At 43.7% G+C, this 23885-nt stretch overlaps 1 protein-coding gene across 1 annotated transcript in view; it reads right to left on the reverse strand.

The window, feature by feature from the left end:
• The window catches only part of TSPAN7 (tetraspanin 7), a 189519-nt gene that overhangs the window by 68436 nt on the left and 97198 nt on the right, over positions 1 to 23885 (reverse strand). Inside the window, exon 2 of the mRNA XM_040338117.1 lies at positions 1255 to 1443. Within this exon, the coding sequence (XP_040194051.1) occupies positions 1255 to 1443 (189 nt within the window). The remainder of the gene's footprint in view (positions 1 to 1254; positions 1444 to 23885) is intronic.

A 23885-nucleotide genomic window follows, 5' to 3' on the forward strand; every position in this document is an offset into this window, starting at 1 on the left:
CTGTATTAACTAAGCGGCGGCGCGGCAGCATCTAGGTATGGGGGACATGGCTGCTTATATGGGGGGGAGATGGCTGCTTATATGGGGGACATGGCTGCATATATGGGGGGGACATGGCTGCATATATGGGGGGGGACATGGCTGCATATATGGGGGATATGGGGGACATGGCTGCATATATGGGGGGACATGGCTGCATATATGGGGGACATGGCTGCATATGCATATGGGGGGACATGGCTGCATATGGGGGGGACATGACTGCATATGGGGGGACATGGCTGCATATGGGGGGGACATGGCTGCATATGGGGGGGACATGGCTGCATATGGGGGGGACATGGCTGCATATGGGGGGGACATGGCTGCATCTGTGGGGGGACATGGCTGCATCTGTGGGGGGACATGGCTGCATCTGTGGGGGGACATGGCTGCATTTGTGGGGGGACATGGCTGCATTTGGGGACACATTTAAAAAAAAGTATCGTATTCGGTATCGGCGAGTACTTGAAAAAAGTATCGGTACTTGTACTTGGTCCTAAAAAAGTGGTATCGGGAAAACCCTTCTTCCAATGCCTCTTTTGGTCAGCACAACTCAAACAGAGAGAGAGAAGGCCGGTAGAGTTGTTTAGGTTTAGTTCCATTGCACAGTGCTGCCAAACTATTATAGGGAACTTGCTATTAGGAGGGACGATCACAGAGTTGGCCATCAAAGATGCTTCTGCTCCTTCACTGTCCAATTAATAGGCTAGAGGATGGACAGTAACAAAAAAAGATGGAATTTCAGGAGGGGAGGGGTGAATGGTTATGCAACTATAAAAGTAAGCTCAGTTGAGGAAAATAAAGCCAGTGGCTTTAATTTGTACATACTGTCCACTGTGTAGAGATCCATATGTTTGAAAAATGCAAGCTTCCCAACTGCGCTGCATGGCTAAGTGTCTCTGTACTATCGGTCAGAATACCTTTTTGAGTTTTGGCCAAGGTTGGGGTGTGTTTTTCTAAAAACTGCAATGCAAGCTGGATTAGCCAATAACCATACATGTATACTTGACTGGCCCATACATCTGAATGTGGTGGAGAGATACAAAGGCATGGGTATATTACAGGCTCCAGTTATATAGTATGACATTATTTCTAGAATTAGAATTATAGTATTAATAAGTAATTTTCAAATGTGATATAGGTGCACTTTTACGCTATGAAAAAAAAAAGTGAGTTTACTGTGAGTACAAAAGATTTGGAGTAGATTCTTACCAGTTTCAGCATCCATGGGCTACCACGACAAGTGGCAAAGCATCCAAAAAGTCCGAAGACAATGATTGTAGTTCCAGTTCCGATAAGTACATAGGGAGCATTGGTGGAGTTCTCGGCAATGAGAGATATATATGTTCCTAATGTGAGTTTTCCCCACACTCCGACAGCTAGAAGAATAACTCCAGTAATCTGTAATATATTAAAATAGAAGCATTGGTTAGAGGTGAACTATAAAGATTACTAGATAAACTGAAATCAAATTTCAAGCATACATTCTAAAAGCGGAACTAAACCCATCAATTTACCAGTTTCAAAAACAGTTCTATTCCTGGCACATGTCGGGAACGTAACGGTAACATTGGTTGTGCTCTCAACTAACCAAACTGTCAAACTACTAAATGTCTGGACTGGTGTCATAACTGATCACATGGGCAGCATCATGGCAGCTGAAGATCAAAACAGAGGCCAAGATGGCAGCTGCCTTGGCTGAAAACGATTTAGTTCCGCTTAAAATACGATTACCATAAGAAACTGGGGTGAAATGATGGACATTACCTATCCCCAACTAGCAGCATCTGTCTGGTGTTATTTTTACCATCTCCCAGGTCTTGTCTTACAAACCAATTACAATATAATTCAATGCCTTGATCTCATATCTCTGAAACAACACTGTTAATATTCCCTCTTTCACATAATGCACAACCATGGCCCTTCAACATGACCCATTCTATACAGAGTGGGCTGTTCCATAAAGTGTTTGCAACACTTTCCTGGAGGTCTTGGCCCATTACCAAGTCCTGCAGCCAATTTACAGAAGCCTTGTAACAGTTCCAACACGTTATTTGCATCATTTTTACAATGCTTCCCTATGGGTGCCACACATTTAAAATTAAATACTGCAGAGTTTATGAAGGTAAATTAAAATAAAAAAACCCTCTTATTTGGCATACAGTCAGGCCAGAATGCTTGGGGGTGGGGAGGGGGCTGTTATGGGTTAACTTTATCATTTTGTTTTGTATTTGCTTCTTCAATGGTTGCTAGGATGCAGGCTGCCAGAGTTCTAGCAACCACTGATGCAGGGCTAAACTTGGAGCCTGATGGGGATGCTGAGAGATAAGTTCCCGATCATGACTTTCTTGTGATTGGCAGTGGGCAGATTCCATAGCATTAGGCAGTCCAATAGTGTCTATAGAATCTGCCGACTGCCATTCGCTGTCAATAACAAGGTAGGGGGACCTGAGGGTGAACTAGTCTCTCAGATTTCTGAGAGTCTCAATGGCGACTGACTACTGCGAGAAATTCATGTACCCGTTCCCGACAGGTACATAAGTATCACAAGCACTGACATGCACCAACATTGTGGTTCAGAGCCATGACAGAATCCTAAAAAAGTATCTACCACACTCTACACACTTTTAATAAAATTCTAATAAGAACGTTCTGGGTTTTGCTTTAAGTTTCTAAATTAAAGCAGAGTTCCAGCCTAGGTAAAACATTTTTTAAAGTCAGCGGCTACAAATACTGTAGCTGCTGACTTAGGACACTTACTTGTCCAGGGAGCCTGCGACGTCGGCACCCGAAGACAACCCATCCATCGGCTCCAGGTGCAGGCGCCGGCATCCTTACTAAGGGAAACAGATTCTCGCGGTGCTTTCTGAATGGTGCCGTCATCTTCTGGGACACTCAGGTGTCCCTCCTTCCCCAGAAGGTGACTGGGGAAGGAGGAGGGCACAAGAAAACCTGTGGAAGTGACGTACGTCGCAGCGGCGCCGTGGGATGGTAGTCCCGAAATATACAAAAAAGTATGATAAAAATAAAAAATAAATTATCCAAAAGCCAAGGGGAGGAGTGCTTCTGTTTTCATAGGAGTTCAATTTTTGCCTGGAACTCCGCTTTAAATTGCCTGCTTATTATGGCTCATTCACATGGGCAGCCTCTTACCACCCACCTAAACTTAAATGCAGGACTATAGCCATGTAGCAACTGTGACAATATTTAAAAGACATTTCTCACTTGGCAGGTGGTACCTCCACCAAATGGGACCAATTCAAGTGAATGGAGCCACATCACAGCCATATGCAATGCACATGGTGCAGCACAATGGCTCGACATTTTAAAGGTTAAAGCAGGTGACCAGAGGCAACATATCTCCTCCTGCATGCCTGTCAAATGACCTCTGAAAAGAAGTCTATCGCAGATTGCTTTTCAGAGTGGTGGCAGAATAGCCAGACATACTGTATGAACGAGCACGTAAACCCATTATGAGGATTCAGATCACCTGGCAGTTAAACTTCTTGAAAAAAATAATTGACAGAAAATTAAATCACATGACAGTTAAATAGCTTATTGGGGAGCTTCAGGAGAAGACATTGTATCTTATTGACTGAATCACATTAAAAATGGTCTATTAGTTCTCCTACACGGTTTGCACAATTCAGTTATTACAATCAGATAAAGATCCTGCTTTATGAAGATTTATAGTGAAATTGATCAGACCTAAAGTGCTGAACCCTGAAAGATGGGGATGGGGTTCAATTTAAACCAGGCCTCAAGACAGCCTAGGCCTAGAATCCAAGGGGGTTTCAAAACGTTCAGTTAAAAAAACGCACAGAAACTCCAGCTGTGCAGCTATCTAAACGTTTTAGGCCCCATTAATCCTACAAGTGCTATTTCTGTTATAATAAAAAAGACATTACGTTTTAAGGCATATTTATGTAATAGTTTTTTTAAAACCACTAAAAGATTAGGAATACAATGTACAGATATCAAAATATCCAAGTAATAAAGTACTAGTCATTCAACAGTGGTGTATAATAAACAGTTTTCTATATCACCCAATTTTAGGTAATACCAGTCTACTGTTTATCTATTAAAATAATGTGATAAAAAAAAATGCATGTTCCCAAATACACTGCATCTGTGCACCACAAACCAAAAGCACAAAATGTAAATCACTTTTAATATTCAAAGCAAACTCCTCCATCCATGTCTCAACGTTTTTTTTTTTTGCTGAGAAATCGACTTGAACCCCCCCCCCCCTTCCCCCTAGCATGTCTGGCCACGGCCATCTTGAGAAGGGGAAATTATTCATTTCGTATTTACTTCCTAGAAGCCATCTGTCCTTAGCTCAAGCATGCATGAGAGTGTGACATAATTAAATATGGTATACTTTCCTATATAATCCTCATGCTGCTAGCATTAGTAAATAAAGTGGTTGTAAACCCTTACAATCCACTTTTCACTACAGGTAACCCTATAATAAGGCCAACCTGTAGCTATCCTGGATATCTTCTAAACCTGCATGGTTTAGGAGCTATCCCCTGTATCCGCACATGTGCACTGAAGCAATGGCTGGTTCGTGCTGTTGCTTCAGCTAGTGTGCCGTTACCGGCGGCTCCCACACGCATGCTGCTCAGGCCAATCACAGCACCCTTCCGTGCTCCCTGGAGTGCAGGGCTGTGGAAGGGGCGGGAGCTGCTGGTCACGATCTTTTCCTCAGCCAGGATCGGCTCTGACGTCAGCCAACAGCGGTTGCAGCTGTCAATCACCGCCAGAGAGCCAAGAAAAAGAAAGAGGGGATGGGGTCGAGCAACAGCTCTGTGTGTGAATATACACACAGAGCCGTGGTTTGGGAGCGAACCTGCTTGGGTGCCAGCCACAGCAAGATTCTTACTCTAGGGGCACTCAGCAGAAGGGAAGGGTCAGGAGCGCCGGCGAGAGACCCGAGAAGAGGTGTATCGAAGCTTCTCTGTGCAAAACCATTACACAGAGCAGGCAAGTATGACAGGTTTGTAATTTAACCACTTCCCGTCCGGCCTATAGCAAAAATGATGGCTGGGCGGATGTTCAGTTATCCTGACTGGACGTCACATGACATCTTTCAGGACGACTGCTGTTGCGCACCCGATCAGTGGTGGGGCGTGTCAGTCTGACACTCTGCTACACCAATCTCGCTAAAGAGCCTCTTCTGGCAGGGGGGGTCTGCGCTGATTATCAGCGCAGCCGCCCCCCCCCCCCCTACGGATGCCCACACTGGACCACTAGGAATGGCACACAAGGGGTGGATGACCAGGTATGCCACCCATGGCCACCAGGGATGAGTCAGTGCCCAAAATATGCCAGTGCGCACCATTGGTGCCAATCAGTGCCCGTTAGCAATGCCTGCCAGATGTCTCCCAATCAGTGATGCTCATCAGTGCCACCCATCATTGTCCAGTGTCCATCAGTGCCCACCTATCAGTGCCACCCTAAGTACCCAGTGCCGCCCATCAATGCTGTATACCAGTGCCACCTATCAGTGCCGCCTATCCGTGCCACCTCATCAGTGCCCGTTAGTGACGCCTTGTCAGTGCTGGAGAAAACGTACTTATTTCGAAAATTTTATAACAGAAACAAAGAAAACCTTTTTTTTCTGTCTTTTTATTTGTTGCGCAAAAAATAAAAACCCCAGCAGTTATCAAATACCACCAAAAGTAAGCTCTATTTGTGGGAACAAAATTATAAAAAAAAATTTGGGCACAGTGTAGCATGACCGCGCAATTGTCATTCACAGTGCGACAGCGCTGAAAGCTAAAAATTGGCTTGGGCAGGAAGTTTTGTCAACATGTTTCCTGAGAAGCTTTAATTTAGTATACAATTTTGGAACAGTGAATTGCACATACGACTACGAAATTAAAATATGCCAACAAACCTGGTGACCTTCTATACATGAACTAATTAAAAAGCTAAATATTGTGTTCTGGAAAATAACTTTAGAGCTTGCCAACATTTAATCTAATAATAATAATAGTAATAATAATATCTGGAAATGGCTCTTTTCACTGCATCATAAACACAGACCTAATGGCGCATATAGAAACATTGCTGGCCCATTAAACAATAGTTACCAGCCCTACTAATGTTGGAATGACGTTTATGGTTTATGTTTATGTAAGCACACTTCGTACAGTCACATGGCTCACGTGCTGCGTGTGGGGGGAGGGGGGAGGGGGAGAATAACACACCAGACGATACATGCAGGTTTAGGAAAAAAAAAAAAAAAAAAAACGCTGCTTCAGATTTTCACTGTGACCTTTCTGCAAGCCAGATATATAAAGAATACTAAAACAGATGAACATATTCTTTGCTCTGCACACACACACACACACACACACACACACACAACACTGATTAACCACTTAAGGACCGGAAGGGATTTGCCCCCTTAAAGGGTCACTAAAGGAAAAAAAATGTCTTTAAAATAACAAACATGTTATACTTACCTCCACTGTGCAGTTCGTTTTGCACAGAGTGGCCCGATCCACGTCTTCTGGGGTCCCTCGGTGGCTGTCTCTGGTCCTCCCCGCAAGAACTCATCACCTTCATGCGAGAGCTCACATGGTGAGGAGTCCTTGCAGGCGCGCTCCCGTGATACAGCGAGCGGCCATAGCCGCTCACTGCATCACTCGGCCCCGCCCCTCGGGGCGGCGCGCCGCGTCACTGGATGTGATTGACAGCAGCGCCAGCCAAAGTGCAACCCTTAGCTCAATGCCTTTAGTTCATACCCAATGACAGTCAGTATAAAATGCACAGAACAGCAGTGCTGTGATAACAGTACTGGCGTGCCCTTGGCGATATTTATGGAAAGCCATTTTTTTGAAAACGGAGGTTGGTGTAGTTAACATTTACCTCCTCTTACGCCTTCCAGTTACATTTCTTTGAGTTCTCCTTTAACTGTTACAGAGTCACCTGATTATGTACCGTCTAAAGAAAAAAAAAATATTACAGTGTCAACTGCTGTAACAATGGTTTTTAATCTCTGCTGAATAAGCAAAAATAAGGCAACACCCCTGTACTGTTTTGGGATCTCATACATCAGCCGTCACTAAATGGCGGCCCGCGGTCTGAGTCCGGACCGAGTGCCGCTTCTGCCCGGACCGCCAGTATAATCATTAATGTCCGCAGCTGTTTGTTTGCTGGGACTGAGAGTTTCCCCCAGTGACGCTACGTGTGTGCGTGCGTGCGCCGGCTCCCCGCTCCTCACCTCAGGTCTGAGATGAAAAGCTTGCATAGCCGCAAGTAGGGGCGTGACATCACGTGTGCGACCCGCCCCCCTGCTGCTTGCGATTCCCGGTGTTCTGACGAGACAATTGGTCCTGACTCTTCTTGCTAGTAGGGGCGTGACGTCACGGGTGCGACCCGCCCCCTGCTACTCGCGGTTCCCGGGTCCTGTCTCCTTATCTTGCAGCTTCTGCCCCTTCTGTTGTGCCCTCAGCCAAGGTATGTGGGCCACATGTTAGCTGGTATTTACTGCTGGGCATATTTTTTTTATGTTAAGGGGCGCTCTGATGGACAATTTTTTTTTTTTTAAAGGGGCACTCTGATGGACAAATTTTATTTTAAGGGGCACACTGAAGGGTATATTTTTAATGTGCACACTGATAGGCATATTTTGTTAAGGGGCACACCGATGGACACATTTTGTTGTGCCCATTAGAGTGTCCCTTAACATAAAATGTGCCCACCAGTGTGCACATTAAAAATATACCCATTAGCATGCCCCTTAAAATAAAATGTGCCCATCAGAGTGCCCCTTAAAATAACAGGTGCCCATCAGCGTGACCCTTATTTTATGTTAAGGGTCACGCTGATGGGCATATTTTATGAGCAACACTGATGGGCACATTTTGAATTAAGGGGCACGTTTTGTTGTGCCCATCAGAGTGCTCCTAATATAAAATGTGTCCATCAGGGTGCCCCTTAACATAAAATGTGCCCATTAGCGTTTCCCTTAACATAAAATGTGCCTATCAGGGTGACCCTTATTTTATGTTAAGGGGGACTCTGATGGGGCATCTGATGTAAGGAGGCATTCTGACGGGAATGCCTGATGTAAATTAGCACCGTGATGGGGATCCCTGATGTAAAGGGGCACTGTGATGGGGACACCTGATGTAAAGGGGCACTGTGATGGGGACCCCTGATGTAAAGGGGCACTGTGATGGGGACCCCTGATGTAATGGGGCACTGTGATGGGGACGCCTGATGTAAAGGGGCACTGTGATGGGGACCCCTGATGTAAAGGGGCACTGTGATGGGGACGCCTGATGTAAAGGGGCACTGTGATGGGGATGCCTGATGTAAAGGGGCACTGTGATGGGGACGCCTGATGTAATGGGGCACCGTGATGGGGACGCCTGATGTAATGGGGCACCGTGATGGGGACGCCTGATGTAAAGGGGCACTGTGATGGGGACGCCTGATGTAAAGGGGCACTGTGATGGGGACGCCTGATGTAATGGGGCACCGTGATGGGGACGCCTGATGTAATGGGGCACCGTGATGGGGACAAATGGGGACTTGAGATTCGGACCTCGACCCAAAAAATTTTTTAGTGACCGGACCTCCTTGAATTTTAATTCAAGACCCCTGTCATACATCATCCTCCGTACAGTAAATGTGCACGTCAAGAGAAAACGAGTGCTTGATGAGGATCTGAAAACAGCCTTCACATATAGACTAGATATTCACTATGTGAATATGATCCTATTACTGACGAAAGAAAGAAAGAAAGAAAGAAAGAAAGAAAGAAAGAAAGAAAGAAAGAAAGAAAGAAAGAAAGAAAGAAAGAAAGAAAGAAAGAAAGAAAGAAAGAAAGAAAGAAAGAAAAGAAAAGAAAAGAAAGAAAAAGAAAGAAAGAGAGAAAGGAGTGGAACCCCGTTTTTATCACGTAGCCAAACTGAGGTGTTTTTGGAAGGGGGATTCAATCTAGGTGATGCAACCTGAGAGGGGCATACTGGGGTCTTCCACTCTATCATGTCTATGAAGAACAGAGGCTCTGTGTCGATAAAAGGTCTGGAACAATGCAGATTTAGTCAGAGTTTTCTCTTTAGGGTGACAGAAAAAGATATAGCCAAGAGGCTGGGCTTTAAAGACCCGGTGTCCAGAGATACTCCTTTCTTTTTATCTGGACACCGGTCACTCTTTTCTTTTTTATCCAAGTCTACATGCTGAAATTACCAAAAGGTTGCACAGAAAAGGCAGCAGTCCAATCCCCACCACCATCCATCACTGTACAATAGCCATCGGAAGGCATTGGTTCCTTTTTGCCCACATGAATACCCACCCAGGACCAGTGACCAATCAGTCCAGTGCAGCCTCCAACACAAGCTAGACATAATAAAAGAACACTTGCCTGTCTAGGGATCCAGAGCTGTGCTCACCCAAGTCGTATTTTTTTTGCTGCTCTTTGCATGTTATCTGTAAGGCCCCATTCACACCTAGGCGTTTTTACGCCTGAAGCGCACTGCTCACAAACGCCAGAGGGGAGAATTAACATTATTCCCTATGGTGACTGTTCACACCTGAACGCCTGAACGCCTGTCGCGCGAAGCTCAAACAAGTCCCGGACCTTTTTTTGTCGCGCGTATCGTGCGGTTTGGGCGTATTTGAGCATTTTTTTTCCCCATAGAAAGTAATGGGAAACGCGCGAATTGAGCGTATCGCGCGACAACGGGCGTTTGCTACGGGCGTTTCGTCGCTTTAATAAATAGAACTTGTCGCCCATGCAGAAGATTAAAAAAATCTACCAACATAGCAACAAGTGATGAAAAGATGATCATTTTTCCTATTGGCTAAAATAAAAAACGCCGAAGTACAAAAACGTCGCACGACGCTGTATGCAAACGCGCAACAAAACGCCAGAAAAAAACGCCCAAAAAAACGACCGAACGACCGACGCTCAGGTGTGAATGCAGCCTAAGACTCTTTGTGGCTTCACAGCCAGCTCCCCACTGCACATGTGCGCTTTGTGAATGGTCCTGCAGCCTTCTGGGACCTACGACATGTCCCAGAAGGTTACTGGTGGGGGAACTTCCCTGAGGAATTGCCTAGGAGATACAATCTGAAGTGGGAGTGTGTTCCTGTCAAAACCTGCCCCCTCCCCCAAAAAAAGGTTCCAAATGAAGAAGAGGAGGGGGGGGGAAGAGGGCATAAAGCGGAACTTCCCCTTCAAGGCGAAGTTCAGCTTTAAGTATTGTTACATTCTGCGAAGTATGCCTTGCGTGGAAAATTTCTGCTTTGTTACCTTCTTTGATGGGATACTAAAAGTGACGTCATGTCATCCTGACCCAACCAATCAAGAGGCAGTAGACTAAACCCGAATAAAGACCGGAAGATAATGGAGGTGCCGGCAAATGAGGATAGTGTTGACATTGCAGTGCTTCAGAAGATTACTTTGTTTTCCAATGTTTTTATGTAGAGAATTTAAATTCAAGAACAGAGATACATAAATAAATGTAACAGGACTGCATTGCAGTCATGAACAATATCAAGGGTAAAGCGCATCCGAGTGAGGATCCATACCACAACAAGTTTGGACATAAAAGGCATCTATCAGCAAATTACTGTAAGAAAAAATAAAAGGCAAAGATTGCCCAATTACATCGTACAACTTAATGTTGTGATATCCTGATATCAAACATTCCGTCCACAGCATATCCACCCCTCTAAAAAGGAGGAGAGGAATAAAATACAGTGAAACATCACAGAGCTCCGTTTACCAGAGCTTGAAGCACTTTAAAAGGAGTTGTAAAGGAAAAAAAAAAAAATTGCCAAAAATTTATGTCTGCCAGGTAGACAGACAGAATAGTGTAATGATTCTGTTAAAAAAAAACAAGTAAATACCTATTAAATTCCTTCATCTATATCACCTCCGGCGTTCTAGTTTCTGTTCTCTCATTCACTTCCTGGTTTGCGGCGCTCGTTCATGTAAGAACTACATTTCCTAGTATGCATTGCGGCACGCCCAGTAATTCACACCTCCTTGAAGTCTCTAAGGCCCTGTACACACGATCGGACAAAACCGATGAAAACAGACTGAAGTTCAGTTTCATCGGTCCAAACCGTGTGTGGGCCCCATCGGTCTGTTATCCTTCGGTCTAAAAATTTAGAACTTGCTTTAAAATTTAACCAATGGACGCCTAACCGATCGGTCAAAACCGACAGTTAGTACACAAAAGCATCAGTTCAAAAACCTGCGCATGCTCAGAATCAAGTCGACGCATGCTTGGAAGCATTGAACTTAATTTTTCTCAGCACGTCGTGTTTTACGTCACCGCGTTGGACTTGATCGTTTTTTTAACTGATGGTGTGTAGGCACATCAGACCATCAGTCAGCTTCATCGGTTAACCTTCGGACCGTTCTCATCGGATGGACCGACCCTGTGTACGCGGCCTAACACGTAGAGAGCGTCCTGCCGCACAGATGTAGTTCCCAGGAGGGAGCGAGCACGTTACTGACCACCGCAGTAAAGCCTCCCTTCACGGTGGTGAGTAACAATCAGACAAGCAGGAAGTGAACAGAACGGAGAAGAAATAGAGCAACTTCTGAGCAAAAACGAACAATGAGGAAGTGAAAAGAGGGATGTCTGCAGGTAAAGGATGCTTATTATGAAAAAAAAATAAAAAATTCCTTTACAACCCCTTTAACATTGCATTTGTATCGAATCGGACAAAAAAGTATAGTGATCCAAGAGACTGCACCCATTGCAGCACTATTAGAAATGTAGGGAGATGGAAAAAGAAAGAAAAAGAAAGTGAGACAAGAAAGGGGAAGGGAGAAGAAAAGAGAACTTCAGTTGCACTTAGAGGGCCAGATTCACAAAAGAGATACAACGGCGTATCTCCTGATACGCCGTCATATCTCTGTTTTAGGGCCGTTCTAACTATGCGACTGATTCATAGAATCAGTTACGCATAGCTAGCCCTAAGATCCGACAGGTGTAATTGAATTACACCGTCGGATCCTAGGATGCAATACTTCGGCCGCCGCTGGGGGGAGTTTGCGTCGTAAACCAGCGTCGGGTATGCAAATTAGCAGTTACGGCGATCCACAAAGGTTTTTCCCCTCGTTACGTCGTCGCAAGTTTTAGATTCCCGTCGCAAAGATAGGGCTGCTATTAACATGGTGTAAAATTACTCCACCATGTTAAAGTATGCCTGTCTTTCCCACGTCGCTTTTGAATTTTTTTGTTTTCCCAGCGTAAGTACGTTACGCATGTCGCGATTCTCAACACGTCGGCGCGTCGTAATTTCACGCAAAGCACGTCGGGAAACTTGCGACCGGAGCATGCGCAGTACGTCCGGCGCGGGAGTGCGCCTAATTTAAATGGTACCCGCCCCATTTGAATTGGGCCGCCTTGCGCCAGACGTGTTTACGATACACCACCGCAAGTTTCCAGGTAAGTGCTTTGTGGATCGGGCACCAACACTGAAAACTTGCGGCGGTGTAACGTAAACGGGTTACGTTACGCTGCGCCCCAGGTACGAGAATCTGGCCCTAACAGAGGAAATGTTTTCCTTTTAACGGTTGATAACTTATATGGATCACTCAGCTACCGATTTAGCTCTATGCGGGCCGCATGGTGCTGGCTCCTAGGTTTTTAAAGCTTGACTAGTTATGGGTCCAGGCCTGCCATAAACATTTTTTGATGCAACACATCTCATTGGTGAAAGCATATGTCTAACCATAACTTTATTTATTAGTTTTGGATAGACTGGGTAAGGGTTAGAAGCCTTGTCTGGTTTTTATGCTATCTGGAGCATGTTCAAAGACTTTTGCCCTCAATTCATGTCCTGTTGACATTGTTTTATCATACTGCTATAGGGAACTCTCAAACAGCAACATACACAGAAAAAATAAAAAGTAGTAGAAGGCCAGAACCCTGGCCATATTTTGTTTTTGTATGTGTCCATGTTGCCAGCTGAACATAAGGGTAAATCTCTCTAACAGAGCCTTGGATTGGGGTAAAAACCTGATGGGCTCTAATCCTTTCACACCATCCAATTTTTTTTTCTAAAGTCAAGCGTTTAACCACTTCAATACAGGGCACTTTCCCCCCTTCTTGCCCAGGACAATTTTCAGCTTTCAGTGCTCTCACATTTTGAATGACAATTGTGCGGTCATGCAACACTGTACCCAAACTAAATTTTTATAATTTTCTTCTCACAAATAGAGCTTTCTTTTGGTGGTATTTGATCACCACTGGGGTTTTTATTTTTTGCTAAACAAACTAAAAAAAGACCAACATTTTGTAAAAAAAAAAAAAAGTTTGTTTCAACATTATAACTTTTTGTTGTTTTCTCCTTCACTGATTGGCACTGATGAGGCTGCACTGACGGGCACTGATAAGGTGGCACTAATATGTAGAATTGATGGGCACCAATAGGTGGCACTGATATGCAGCACTGATTGGCACTAATAAGGTACTGATTGGCATCTGATATGGGCACTGACAGGTGTTACTAATGGGCACTGACTGGCAGCTGATGGGCACCTCTTATGAGGGCTGAGCTGATAATTAATGCACTGATTATCAGCTCAGAGCCCCCCTCTGACAGGAGAGCCGGTGAACAGAGGAAAGATGCTTACCGACACTTCCTGGTTACACGCCGTGATCAGCTGTGATTGGTCACAGCTGATCACATGGCAAAGAGCCTCCGTCAGAGGCACTTTACCTAGATCGGAGTTGCGGTGTGCGAGAGTGACCGCGGACACACGATCGCGGCTTACCCTGCTGGACGTCATATGATGCCCAGTCAGGATAAAGAAACTACCGCCCTGCCGTCATTCTGCTATAGGCTGGACGGGAAGTGGTTAAAATGCATGTCAAGACATACGTACACAATGCCAGCATATACAAGCTACGTATAACACAGCATTAAGCCTAGTACACAGGGGCCAAATGTCTGGTGGCATCGGCCAGTTTAAAAGAAACGGGCTGACATTCGGCCCGTGTGTACTGGAGGGGCATGACCGAGAAAGGTCTCCCGGTCAGCGCTCTCAGCCAATGGAATGTTTTAACGGAGCTCCCCCATGTCAGAACACAAAAGAACTATAGGGAAGATTGTTGTAGTAATGTCGGATCATTAATACAGCGGCTCCTCTGGGCGGTCAGTTTTTTTTTTTTTTTTTTCATTCAGCCCTGTGTATGGGGTTGTAGTTTGCCTCTTTGATAGCATTCTAATTCTATCAGCTCATCTGCCACAGGCAGCCATTATCTTTTCTACCACTTTCCCCCTCCCTTTCAAAATGTAAACCCCACAAGCAGGCCCTCCTAATCTTGTATAGAATGGACTGTACTGTCTCCAGGGGTCAAGTCCTGAGGAAAAAAGTGCAGGAACTCCGTTCCCACGCGTTCCCGCAGGACTTGAGCCCTGACTGTCTCCCTTTATTTTGTAAAGCGCTGTGCAAACTGTTGCCGCTATAAAAATCCTGTATAATAATTGATAATAATTCTAAGAGAGGCTTATAATCAGCACAACAAATGCAGGCCAGGCATGCCTGCAGAAAAAATTGAATAACTTTATGACAGAAATCAAGAATTAATGTGCGGTCACGGGGACATCTCCAAAACACAAGAGGGAAAATATGCAATGGATTGAATAACAGACAGATAAACTATGTAGACACATCTCGTTTTAACCACAGTTGTATTGTGGTCTACAAATTGGCATTTTCAGTAGGAAATTCAGCCGTCCACGAAGGCTGGTTATTACCGCCTTGAATATTCTAGGCCATGTTTCAAACTACTGTATGGTAGAAAAGAATGTAGATCTAAAACACACATAAAATTAGTGGAAAAGAAAAAATTACAGCGCAGCGGTTTTCATTCCGACTTTATGAAATTACAATGAAAGCATATTACTGGATTTTACATTCGGTCTTCTTATATAACACATTTTCCCTCTGGGGTTCTACTTTACAAGTTTTCTAAAGACTGTCATAAAAAGGAGAGCTACACAAACGTTGAAGAATTTCCTTTTAAGCAACCAGTTAGTAATTGGACCACATCATTAGTGAAATATTCTGGTTCCAAGGACGCAAGTCTTTCTTGTGAATGGGAAGCTCATAGGTGAAACCGTTGGTCAGGCTCTTTGAAATAGTCAGTGCGGTACTTATGAGATGGTAATGGACTTATAACTGAAAGAGACCATTTTGAGCATTAAACATGGAAAGTAAAAGTCCATACTGAATGTTAATGTTAAAGCGATAATTAGAAAAGGATAGATAAAAAATGTTATGTTATACTTGCCTGCTCTGCGCAACAAAGACGCACAGAACGGTCCCTTACCTCCCCTTCTGGCAGTCCCTGCCGGAGCTATCCATTCCTCCCTCCTCCAAGTGCCTCATTAACAAACCAGATGCTACGTAGGCACCTGTTCACATGCGTTACTGAGCCGGGCTGTGTGCGTTCATAGACACACACAGTACCAGTAAGCCACACCCTGTTCCCTACTCACAAGAGTCTGACTGACAGCAGGAGGAGCCTATGGCCTCGCTATCTCCTGTGAGACCAGGAAGTCAGAGGAGCAGTGCTGCAGCCATGACAGAGATTGATGGGTGACAGGGTTATGCAGTAAGGTAAAAAAAAAATGGTTTGACTTTAGAACCACTTTAAAGCTGAACTTTAGATAAAATACTAAGTTAAAACAGTTGAAATATGAAGGTTCTTCAAAAAATATCTGCACTTACATAAGTGGTCCAATAGGGTGAACTTGTTGTTGAGTTATTCACTTTAAAGGGGTTTTAAAGCCTTGCGTTTTTTCACCTTAATGCATCCTATGCATTAAGGTGAAAAAACTTCTGACACTGTCCAGCCCCCCAGTTTTACTCACCTAAACCCTTTTCGTTCCCTTGGCGGAGACACGCTCTTCCGCTCTGCCCATTGCCTCATCTCTTGATTGGCTCCTGCTGCTATCAATCAAATCCAATGACGTGGGCGCCAGGGCTGAGTCCCGCTTTCTGTGTGAATACACGCAGAAGCAGGACTCGGGAGCACGCCCACACGGGTTTCCACCAAGGAGAACGCTTCTCTAACGTGGACACCTGTTGCGAGGAGGAGCTACCAAAGCCACGGGGGACCCCAGAAGTGGACGATCGGGGCCACTGTGTAAAAGGAACTACACAGCGGAGGCAAGTATGACATGTTTGTTATTTTTTTTAAACAAAGGTTTACAAACCCTTTAGACCCGGTTCACACTGGGGCGACACGACAGGCGGCTAATGGAACCGTTCTAATAGGAGCGACGCAAGTCCGACTTAGAAAAAGGTTCCTGTACGACTTCAGGGGCAGCTCGGGGCGACCTGCATTGACTTCTATACAGAAGTCGTTGTGCAAATCGCCTCTGAAGTCGTCCTCAGGACGACTTGCAGAGTCGCCCCCGAAGTCGTGCCGCTGCTGTGTGAACCGACTCTAAAAGGTAATCAAAGAGAACAAGGGGGCACCATTTATGTCTGGAGACAAAAGAGATTTAATCTCCAAATATGGAAAGGTTTCTTCACAGTAAAAGCTGGGACAATGTGGAATAGACTCCATCCAGAGCTGGTTCTGGCCAGCTCAGTAGTTTGCTTTAAAAAAGGCCTGGATTCTTTCCTGGGTGTACATAATATAACTGGGTGCTAACATTTATAGGTAAAGTTGATGCAGGGAAAATCTGATTGCCTTTCGGAGGATCAGGCAATCCTTTAATGTCATTAAAAACGATTGTGTGTGGGCTCCAGAGCATTTTTCTCGACGTGAAAAATGGGCAATGAAAATTTAGAACATCTCTAAATTTTCACGTAGTTTTTCACATTGTCGTTTTTCACGTTGTGAAAAATGATCGTGTGTAGGGTTTAATGACGTGAAAAACAATTTGCGCATGCTCAGAAGCAAGTTATGAGACGGGAGCACTCGTTCTGGTAAAACTAGCGTTTGTAATGGAGATAGCACATTCGTCACACTGTTACAGACTGAAAAGCACGAAGACTGAAAAGCGCGAATCGTCTCTCGCCAAACTTTTACTAACAAAAAAATCGGCAAAAGCAGCCCAAAGGGTGGCGCCATCTGAATGGAACTTCCCCTTTAAAGTGCCGTCGTACGTGTGCTTTGCTCCAGCATTTTTTTCCACGATCGTGTGTAGGCAAGGCAGGCTTGAAAAGAATTGCATCGAGAAAAACTTAGTTTTATCTAGGACAAGTAAAACGGCCGTGTGTACGCGGCATCAGACACAACCAATTACTACTCTTCCTGCCCTCACTGTTTCCGATGAAAAATATAAAAAAAGTGCAGAAACGTTTTAAAGGATCTATTTTACCTCCAATAATATGTTTTCTATCCACCCTGTCCTGAGATTTTCACAGCCCAATCAGGCCATGCAGTCAGCCTGGTGATTTGTCTTTTTTGCTGCAGATGAGCAACACAGCTAGCTGATCTCGCTGCCCCCAGCCTGTAACTGGACAGTAAAGGAGTAGCAACACGCGATCGGAATTTCCATTGGGATAAACTCAGACGGAATTCCGCTCAAGCCGTCTTGCATACACACTGTCACAGCAAATTCCGACCGTCAAGAACACGGTGATGTACAACACTACGAAGAGCCGAGAAAAATTAAGTTCAATACTTCCGAGCATGCGTCGACTTGATTCTGAGCATGTGTGTTTTTTTCTCTGTCGGAGTTCCATACAGACGAACGGACATGTTCTCTTTCCAAGTCCGTTGGAATTTCCGAAGGAAAAACTCAGATGGGGCGCGCACACACAGTCGGAATATCCAATGAAAAAATTCCGTCTGACTTTTTTCATCGGAAATTCCGATCGTGTGTATGCGGCATTAGAGGTCATCTCTTTGCTCTCTTTTGTCGTCAGCACTTTTCTGCCTGAAGCTTGTCAATCAGAACTTGGCCACACCAAGTCATGCTCACTGCTTTCTAGATTGGTCAATCAGCCTCTGTTGCTTAATCCCACCCACTGTGAGCTGCAGTGTTTGGGAGGGGGAGCGCATGCGTCTGAGAGGGGGAGACACAAATTCAGGAGGATTTTGCTCATTAGCAAAGGGTGTGTTTTTTCTCTTTGGTTTATGAAGCTTGTGCATCGCATAGTAAATCTATTTGGTGGTTTTACACAGTTAGGCCTCGTACACACGACCGAGTTTCTCGGCAAAAACCAGCAAGAAACTTGCTGGGATTTTTCTTTTTGCCGAGAAAACCGATCGGGTGTACATTTTTCGACGAGGAAACTGTCAAGGATCCCGTCGAGCCAAAAAGAGAGCAGGTCTTCTTTTTCCCTCGACGGGAATGGAGAAACTTGCCTTGTCGAGTTCCTCAACAGCCTCACAAGGAACTCGACGAGCAAAACGATGTGTTTCGCCCGTCGAGTTCCTCGGCCGTGTGTACGAGGCTTCAGACAGGAGCCTTTAGTTCTACTTTAACTTCACTGGCTTTTAAAATATGCAAAAAGAGCCATTCCAAATTCATAGTACATCCTCTGGATGGTTCATGAATTTCCCATCTTCACAGGCAGTATAATCTGCTAACATGACAAACATGTGCTTTCCGAGTCACTTAAGTTTATCAGCTAGGTCCCTACTGGCTGAAGGCCAAACCAAGAGCTGATATATATATGTTTATTTAGGAAGTATGCTTTTCCACTTATCACAACACACTTCTTGTGCAGCAAGATATGTCCAGATAACTGGAATGGGGACAAAGATGCGTGAGAAGCAAAGCCTGTCAAAAATAAAAAAAATTACTATAAAAAAAAAAAAAGATGAAAAATTTAAGTTGCCATTGAATTTTGTCTGTACTAAAAAAGCTTGGCTGTTGCCCTAAAGGTCAATCAATTTTATGTCATTTTTAAAGCCTAAAGAATTTTTTTTTGTGAACCGGTTACTGTAATGGAGGTTTATGCAATTTATAGGGGTAAAATTGTTTAACCACTTTCGAACTACATCGGCTGTTTGAAGAGGGATATCTCCAATAAGGTCAGCAGCTAGCTGCCATCACCTAGGTATCCTCGTCTACAGCCGACGGTCCGTTTTCCGATAATGGTGGTCTCTGTGGCGGATTCAACGCAAGATCACTGTTATAGGCGGCGGGAAAGGGCCCCCTCCCTTTGCTCTCCCGTGCCCTCCGCCTCTTACTGGAGCCGGTGGCAGCGGCGGAGGCGATCGGGTTCTTCTGGTGGCTGGGTATGGAGACGAGTGAGGGGAAGATGGTCCCCCACCCGTCTCCATACCATAGCAGGGGCGAAAGCGACGTCAAAACGTCACTTCTGCCCATAGCTCTTAAATGGGCCATTTTTTAATGATTTTTTTCAAATGACAATTTTTTTTTATTATTATTATTATTGCATTTTAGTGTAAATATGAGATCTGAGGTCTTTTTGACACCAGATCGCATATTTAAGGACCAATCGCGGCGATAACTCATGTGTGGTTTGAACATGGTTTTCATATGCAGGCGCTGCTCACGTATGTGTTCGCTTCTGCACACGAGCTCGGCGGGACAGGGCGCGTTTAAAATTTTTTTTTTACATTTTGTTTTAAAATAAAAAATTGTCACTTTTATTCCCATTACAAGGCATGTAAACATCCCTTGTAGCTTTTTTCTATTACAAGGGATGTTTACATGCCTTGTAATAGGAATAAAAGTGACAATTTTTTATTTTAAAACAACAGTGTAAAAAAAAAAAAATATATTAAAAAACGCGCCCTGTCCCGCCGAGCTCGTGTGCAGAAGCGAACACATAAGTGAGCAGCGCCCGCATATGAAAACCATGTTCAAACCACACATGAGTTATCGCCGCGATTGGTCCTGGACCTCCTCTGTAACTCAAAACATGCAACCTGTAGAATTTTTTTAATTTATGGAGATTTTTAAGGGTAAAAGTTTGGCGCCATTCCGCGAGCAGGTACAATTTTGAAGTGTGACATGCTGGGTATCAATTTACTCAGGGTAACATTATCTTTCACAATATATATTTTTTCCCCAAAAAAGTACACTTGTAAGATAGCTGTGCAAATACGGTGTGACATAAAGTAACAACCACCATTTTTTTCACTAGGACGTTATAAAAAAAAAAAAAATGTATAAGGTTTGGGGGTTCCAAGTAATTTTCTAGCAAAAAAACTGTTTTTAACTTGTAAACAACAAAAGTGGTTAAAACACGTGTACAAAAATGCAAGAAAGGCCATGGCAGCGAAAGGATTAAAAAGAATATGAACAATAAATTACCCTTGTTAGTGGGGAATACTTTGATCAAAAAAGGATTCTTTGCCCAGAAAGGTTATGCTATAACAAGTAATTTTCCCAACATGCTTTGAAACGCATATGATAAAAGCTGCCATAATGGTTTTGAGCGTTACAAGCAACCAAAGTAGCAATGGGAAAGGAGTGAATGTTAGGATCGTTTCTGGAGGCGTCCTAATGTGCCGAACCTTTCAAGGATAATCTTCTAAGTGACATGGGCGTTCAATTCTGAAGAACAGCATCAGTAAACAGGAAAAGAACACTGCCTCAAGAAACCAGTAATCAAATAGATTTTAATATTAGGTATCTTTAAACAAATTATATGATTCAGGTAGAATCTTTTTTTTTTTTTTGCTTACTGGTTTATACATTATTCAGATCTAGATAGACACAAAAGGAAAGATGTTTTGATTCACAAACAGTGGATTGTGCCAAGCAAGCAAACTTGTTTAGTGGTAAATGCCATCTATTGCAGAGCTATTGATGAAATAAATTAATAGCATATTTATCACATATTACTTAATGTGTGTTCGGGGATAAAGTCCCCTTTTTAACAAGAATAGTGGAGAAAGAAGGTTTTTGGGCATTAAATTGGCCCTGTCCACAGTTAAGCATTCAGGCACCTGTAGCTCAACGTCTGAATTTTGAAAAAGATACCCGAGCTACTTTTGAAACAGAATTGGGTGTTCGGATCAAAAAAAGATGCAAAATTTATTTAAAGCGGGGGTTCAGCGGGAAATAGTTTTTTTTTTTTTTAATGTCCATATACTGCATTAAACACAATTAATCTTGTACCCACTTCTCTGGTCTTAGTAGGCATCCGCTGTGTGATTTGGCGATCAATTAAAGGGGTTGTAAAAGGTAAAAGTTTTTTTACCTTAATGCATCCTATGCATTAAGGTAAAAAAAACATCTGACAGCACCGCCCTCCCCCCCCCCCCCGAGGCCCCATCTTACTTACCTCACCCCTCGAAAATCCCGGGCGCGTGCTTGTCATCCTGTTCGGTTCCCAGCCTGGCCGTTGATTGGCTAGGCTGGGCGGATTGATAGCAGCGCAGCCATTGGCTGGCGCTGCTGTCAATCACAGCAGATGAAGCGGCGCGCCGGGGGGCGGGGCCGAGTGATACAGTGGGTGCCTATGGCCAATCCTTCCCTATGGCCACCGCTTTCCACCATGCAAGCTCGCTCGCTCGCATGAAGGTAGAAAGCTTTTGCGAGGAGGAGCCAAGACAGCCGCCGAGGGACCCCAGAAGACAGGATTCGGGGCCACTCTGTGCAAAACGAGCTGCACAGTGGAGATAAGTATAACATGTTTGTTATTTAAAAAAATAAAATAAAAAATGTCTGCCTTTAGTGTTCCTTTAATATTTATAAAAATTCTAGCAGTGCAGTTCCATCTTGCTTGTGGGCAGTGTGAAGCCCACAAGCAAATGCTTCCGGGAATCGCTCTATCCCGCGCATGTGCAGTGTTGACCGTGAGCAGCGCCGTCAACACTTCTCAGTTGCCATCACAACGGCAGCGTCCTTACAAGTGCACGTCCCGTTGTGACGGTATACCTTCTGAATGGTCTCCTGGGCAGTGTGACGCTGTGCTCCCAGGAGACATTGCTAACTAGTCCCAGCAAACACTGGGGCGCTGGGAGATAAACCGACACGCCCACTCCCGTGGGAGGTTAACCAGGAAGTGCCTGCTTCAGACACCAGAACAACGGTATGGCAATAATATAAAAATGTATGGATAGCAAACTGTTAGCATAGACACTGAGCCGGTCTGATTAAGGAATACTTTAAAATTAGGGTGAACCTCCACTTTAAGAAATATTCCTTCTTTCACTTGACAAAAACCGCCTGTCAGCACAGAGAAAGAAAAAAGTACAGCCTGGAGTTTTACCAAAGCACGCCAGACTTGTAAAGCCTCACAAAAGCGTATTGTAAATGTAAAGAATTCCACATTGGATTGTAGTTAATAGCACTATTCGAATTGAATGAGTAGTATTTACGTAATATATTATACAGTGGAATCTCAGATTACGAGCGGAGAATGCTTGTAATCAAAAGCACTCGCATATCAAAGCGAGTTTCCCCATAGAAGTCAATGGAAACAAAGATAATTTGTTCCGCATTGACTTCTATGGCATGCAATACTGCATGTGGCCAGAGGTGGGGGAGAGCCTCGGAAACACTCGGGACAGCTCGGCTGATCTTGGAAACCCTTGTTAAGGTTCGAAAACACTCGGGAACCGAGCTTTACGAACAGCTCCGAACCGTTCCGAGTGTCACCGGTGCCCCCGCACCTCTGGCCAAATGCGGTACTGCACACCCCATTAGCTTGAATTCTGCTTGTTTTGCGAGACAACAATTTTCCTTCCATAAAATGTCTATTGGTCAGTGGACTTCAGACTAAAAAGTGCCAATTACTAAATTACTGCAGCCAAAATAAAATTGTATTTATTTAATACTTATACCTACATGGATTTACTAGATATTCTGGACTGATAATAAATTCATTGTTATCACAGAACATTGGATATGGATTCAATGTATTAGGCAGTCTTTCTGCTGAACCCGATTTTTAGCTTCAGAAAAATAATTTTTTTTTACAAACTCAGCATTACTTTGATAGTAAATCTTTTGGTCAACTACCTGTACAGCTTTAAACATGTGATAGATTTACTGTACAGCCGACAAATCTGCAGTAACTACGTGATGCTATCATGTCAATATGGACCAAAATCTCTGAAGGTTTCCAACATCTTGTTGAATCAAGGCAGTTCTGAAGGCAAAAGGGGGTCCAATCCGGTACTAGCATGGTGTACCTAATAAAGTGGCCGGTGAGTGTAAATTCATCACTGTAACTGCAGTAAAAGTATCTGTCTTTTTTAGCAGTTTAAGTCTTCCATATTTATAAAGGAGAGACATGTTCGAAACAAATTATGCATTTTGCATTCAAAGGTGTTTTTTCTGTACTGCATAATTTGTTTTCCGGACAGAATGTACAACATGAATACAAAGAGTAAAATTAAAGATTCTTCTTGATTATTAAGAGGCAAACCGAGCAAGCACGTATAAAAAAAGGAATATATGCAGACATATTCAAGTCCATGATCCTCTGCTTCTTTTAGGTTAAACTACTGAACTGTTGGACTATGAATCTCCATAAGGTCAGTGTTTGTAAAAAAAGGGTCAGACACTTTAATGAAGAACGCAGGTGTTAATCCTGTAAATTGTGGGCCAAGTGGAAAATGAAGGGTGCTTTGAATTTTAAAAGTGATTTTATGTTACCTGATTTGGCAATAGCTAATCCTTCATTATTTTCCTTTTTTTTTTTTTTTAAATGACCTAGCTATCACGTTTGTTAACATGAAAAAAAGAAAAAGAAAAAAGTAATTGGATGAGAACCTTTTTAAATTTACCACCTGTACTGTGCAAGACTGTCTTAACACAGCACATATTATACATACTGTATATATTTAGTACAGTATAAAAAGATATTTCTAAAACCTGGAAATAAAAAGGATTTAGAATTTTGCAATTTGATTTACACAGTTTACTTAACATGTTGTACAAAATAGTTTTATAGTTTA

This window comes from Rana temporaria, chromosome 2 (assembly GCF_905171775.1).
Source record: "Rana temporaria chromosome 2, aRanTem1.1, whole genome shotgun sequence".
Classification (NCBI taxonomy): Eukaryota; Metazoa; Chordata; class Amphibia; order Anura; family Ranidae; genus Rana; species Rana temporaria.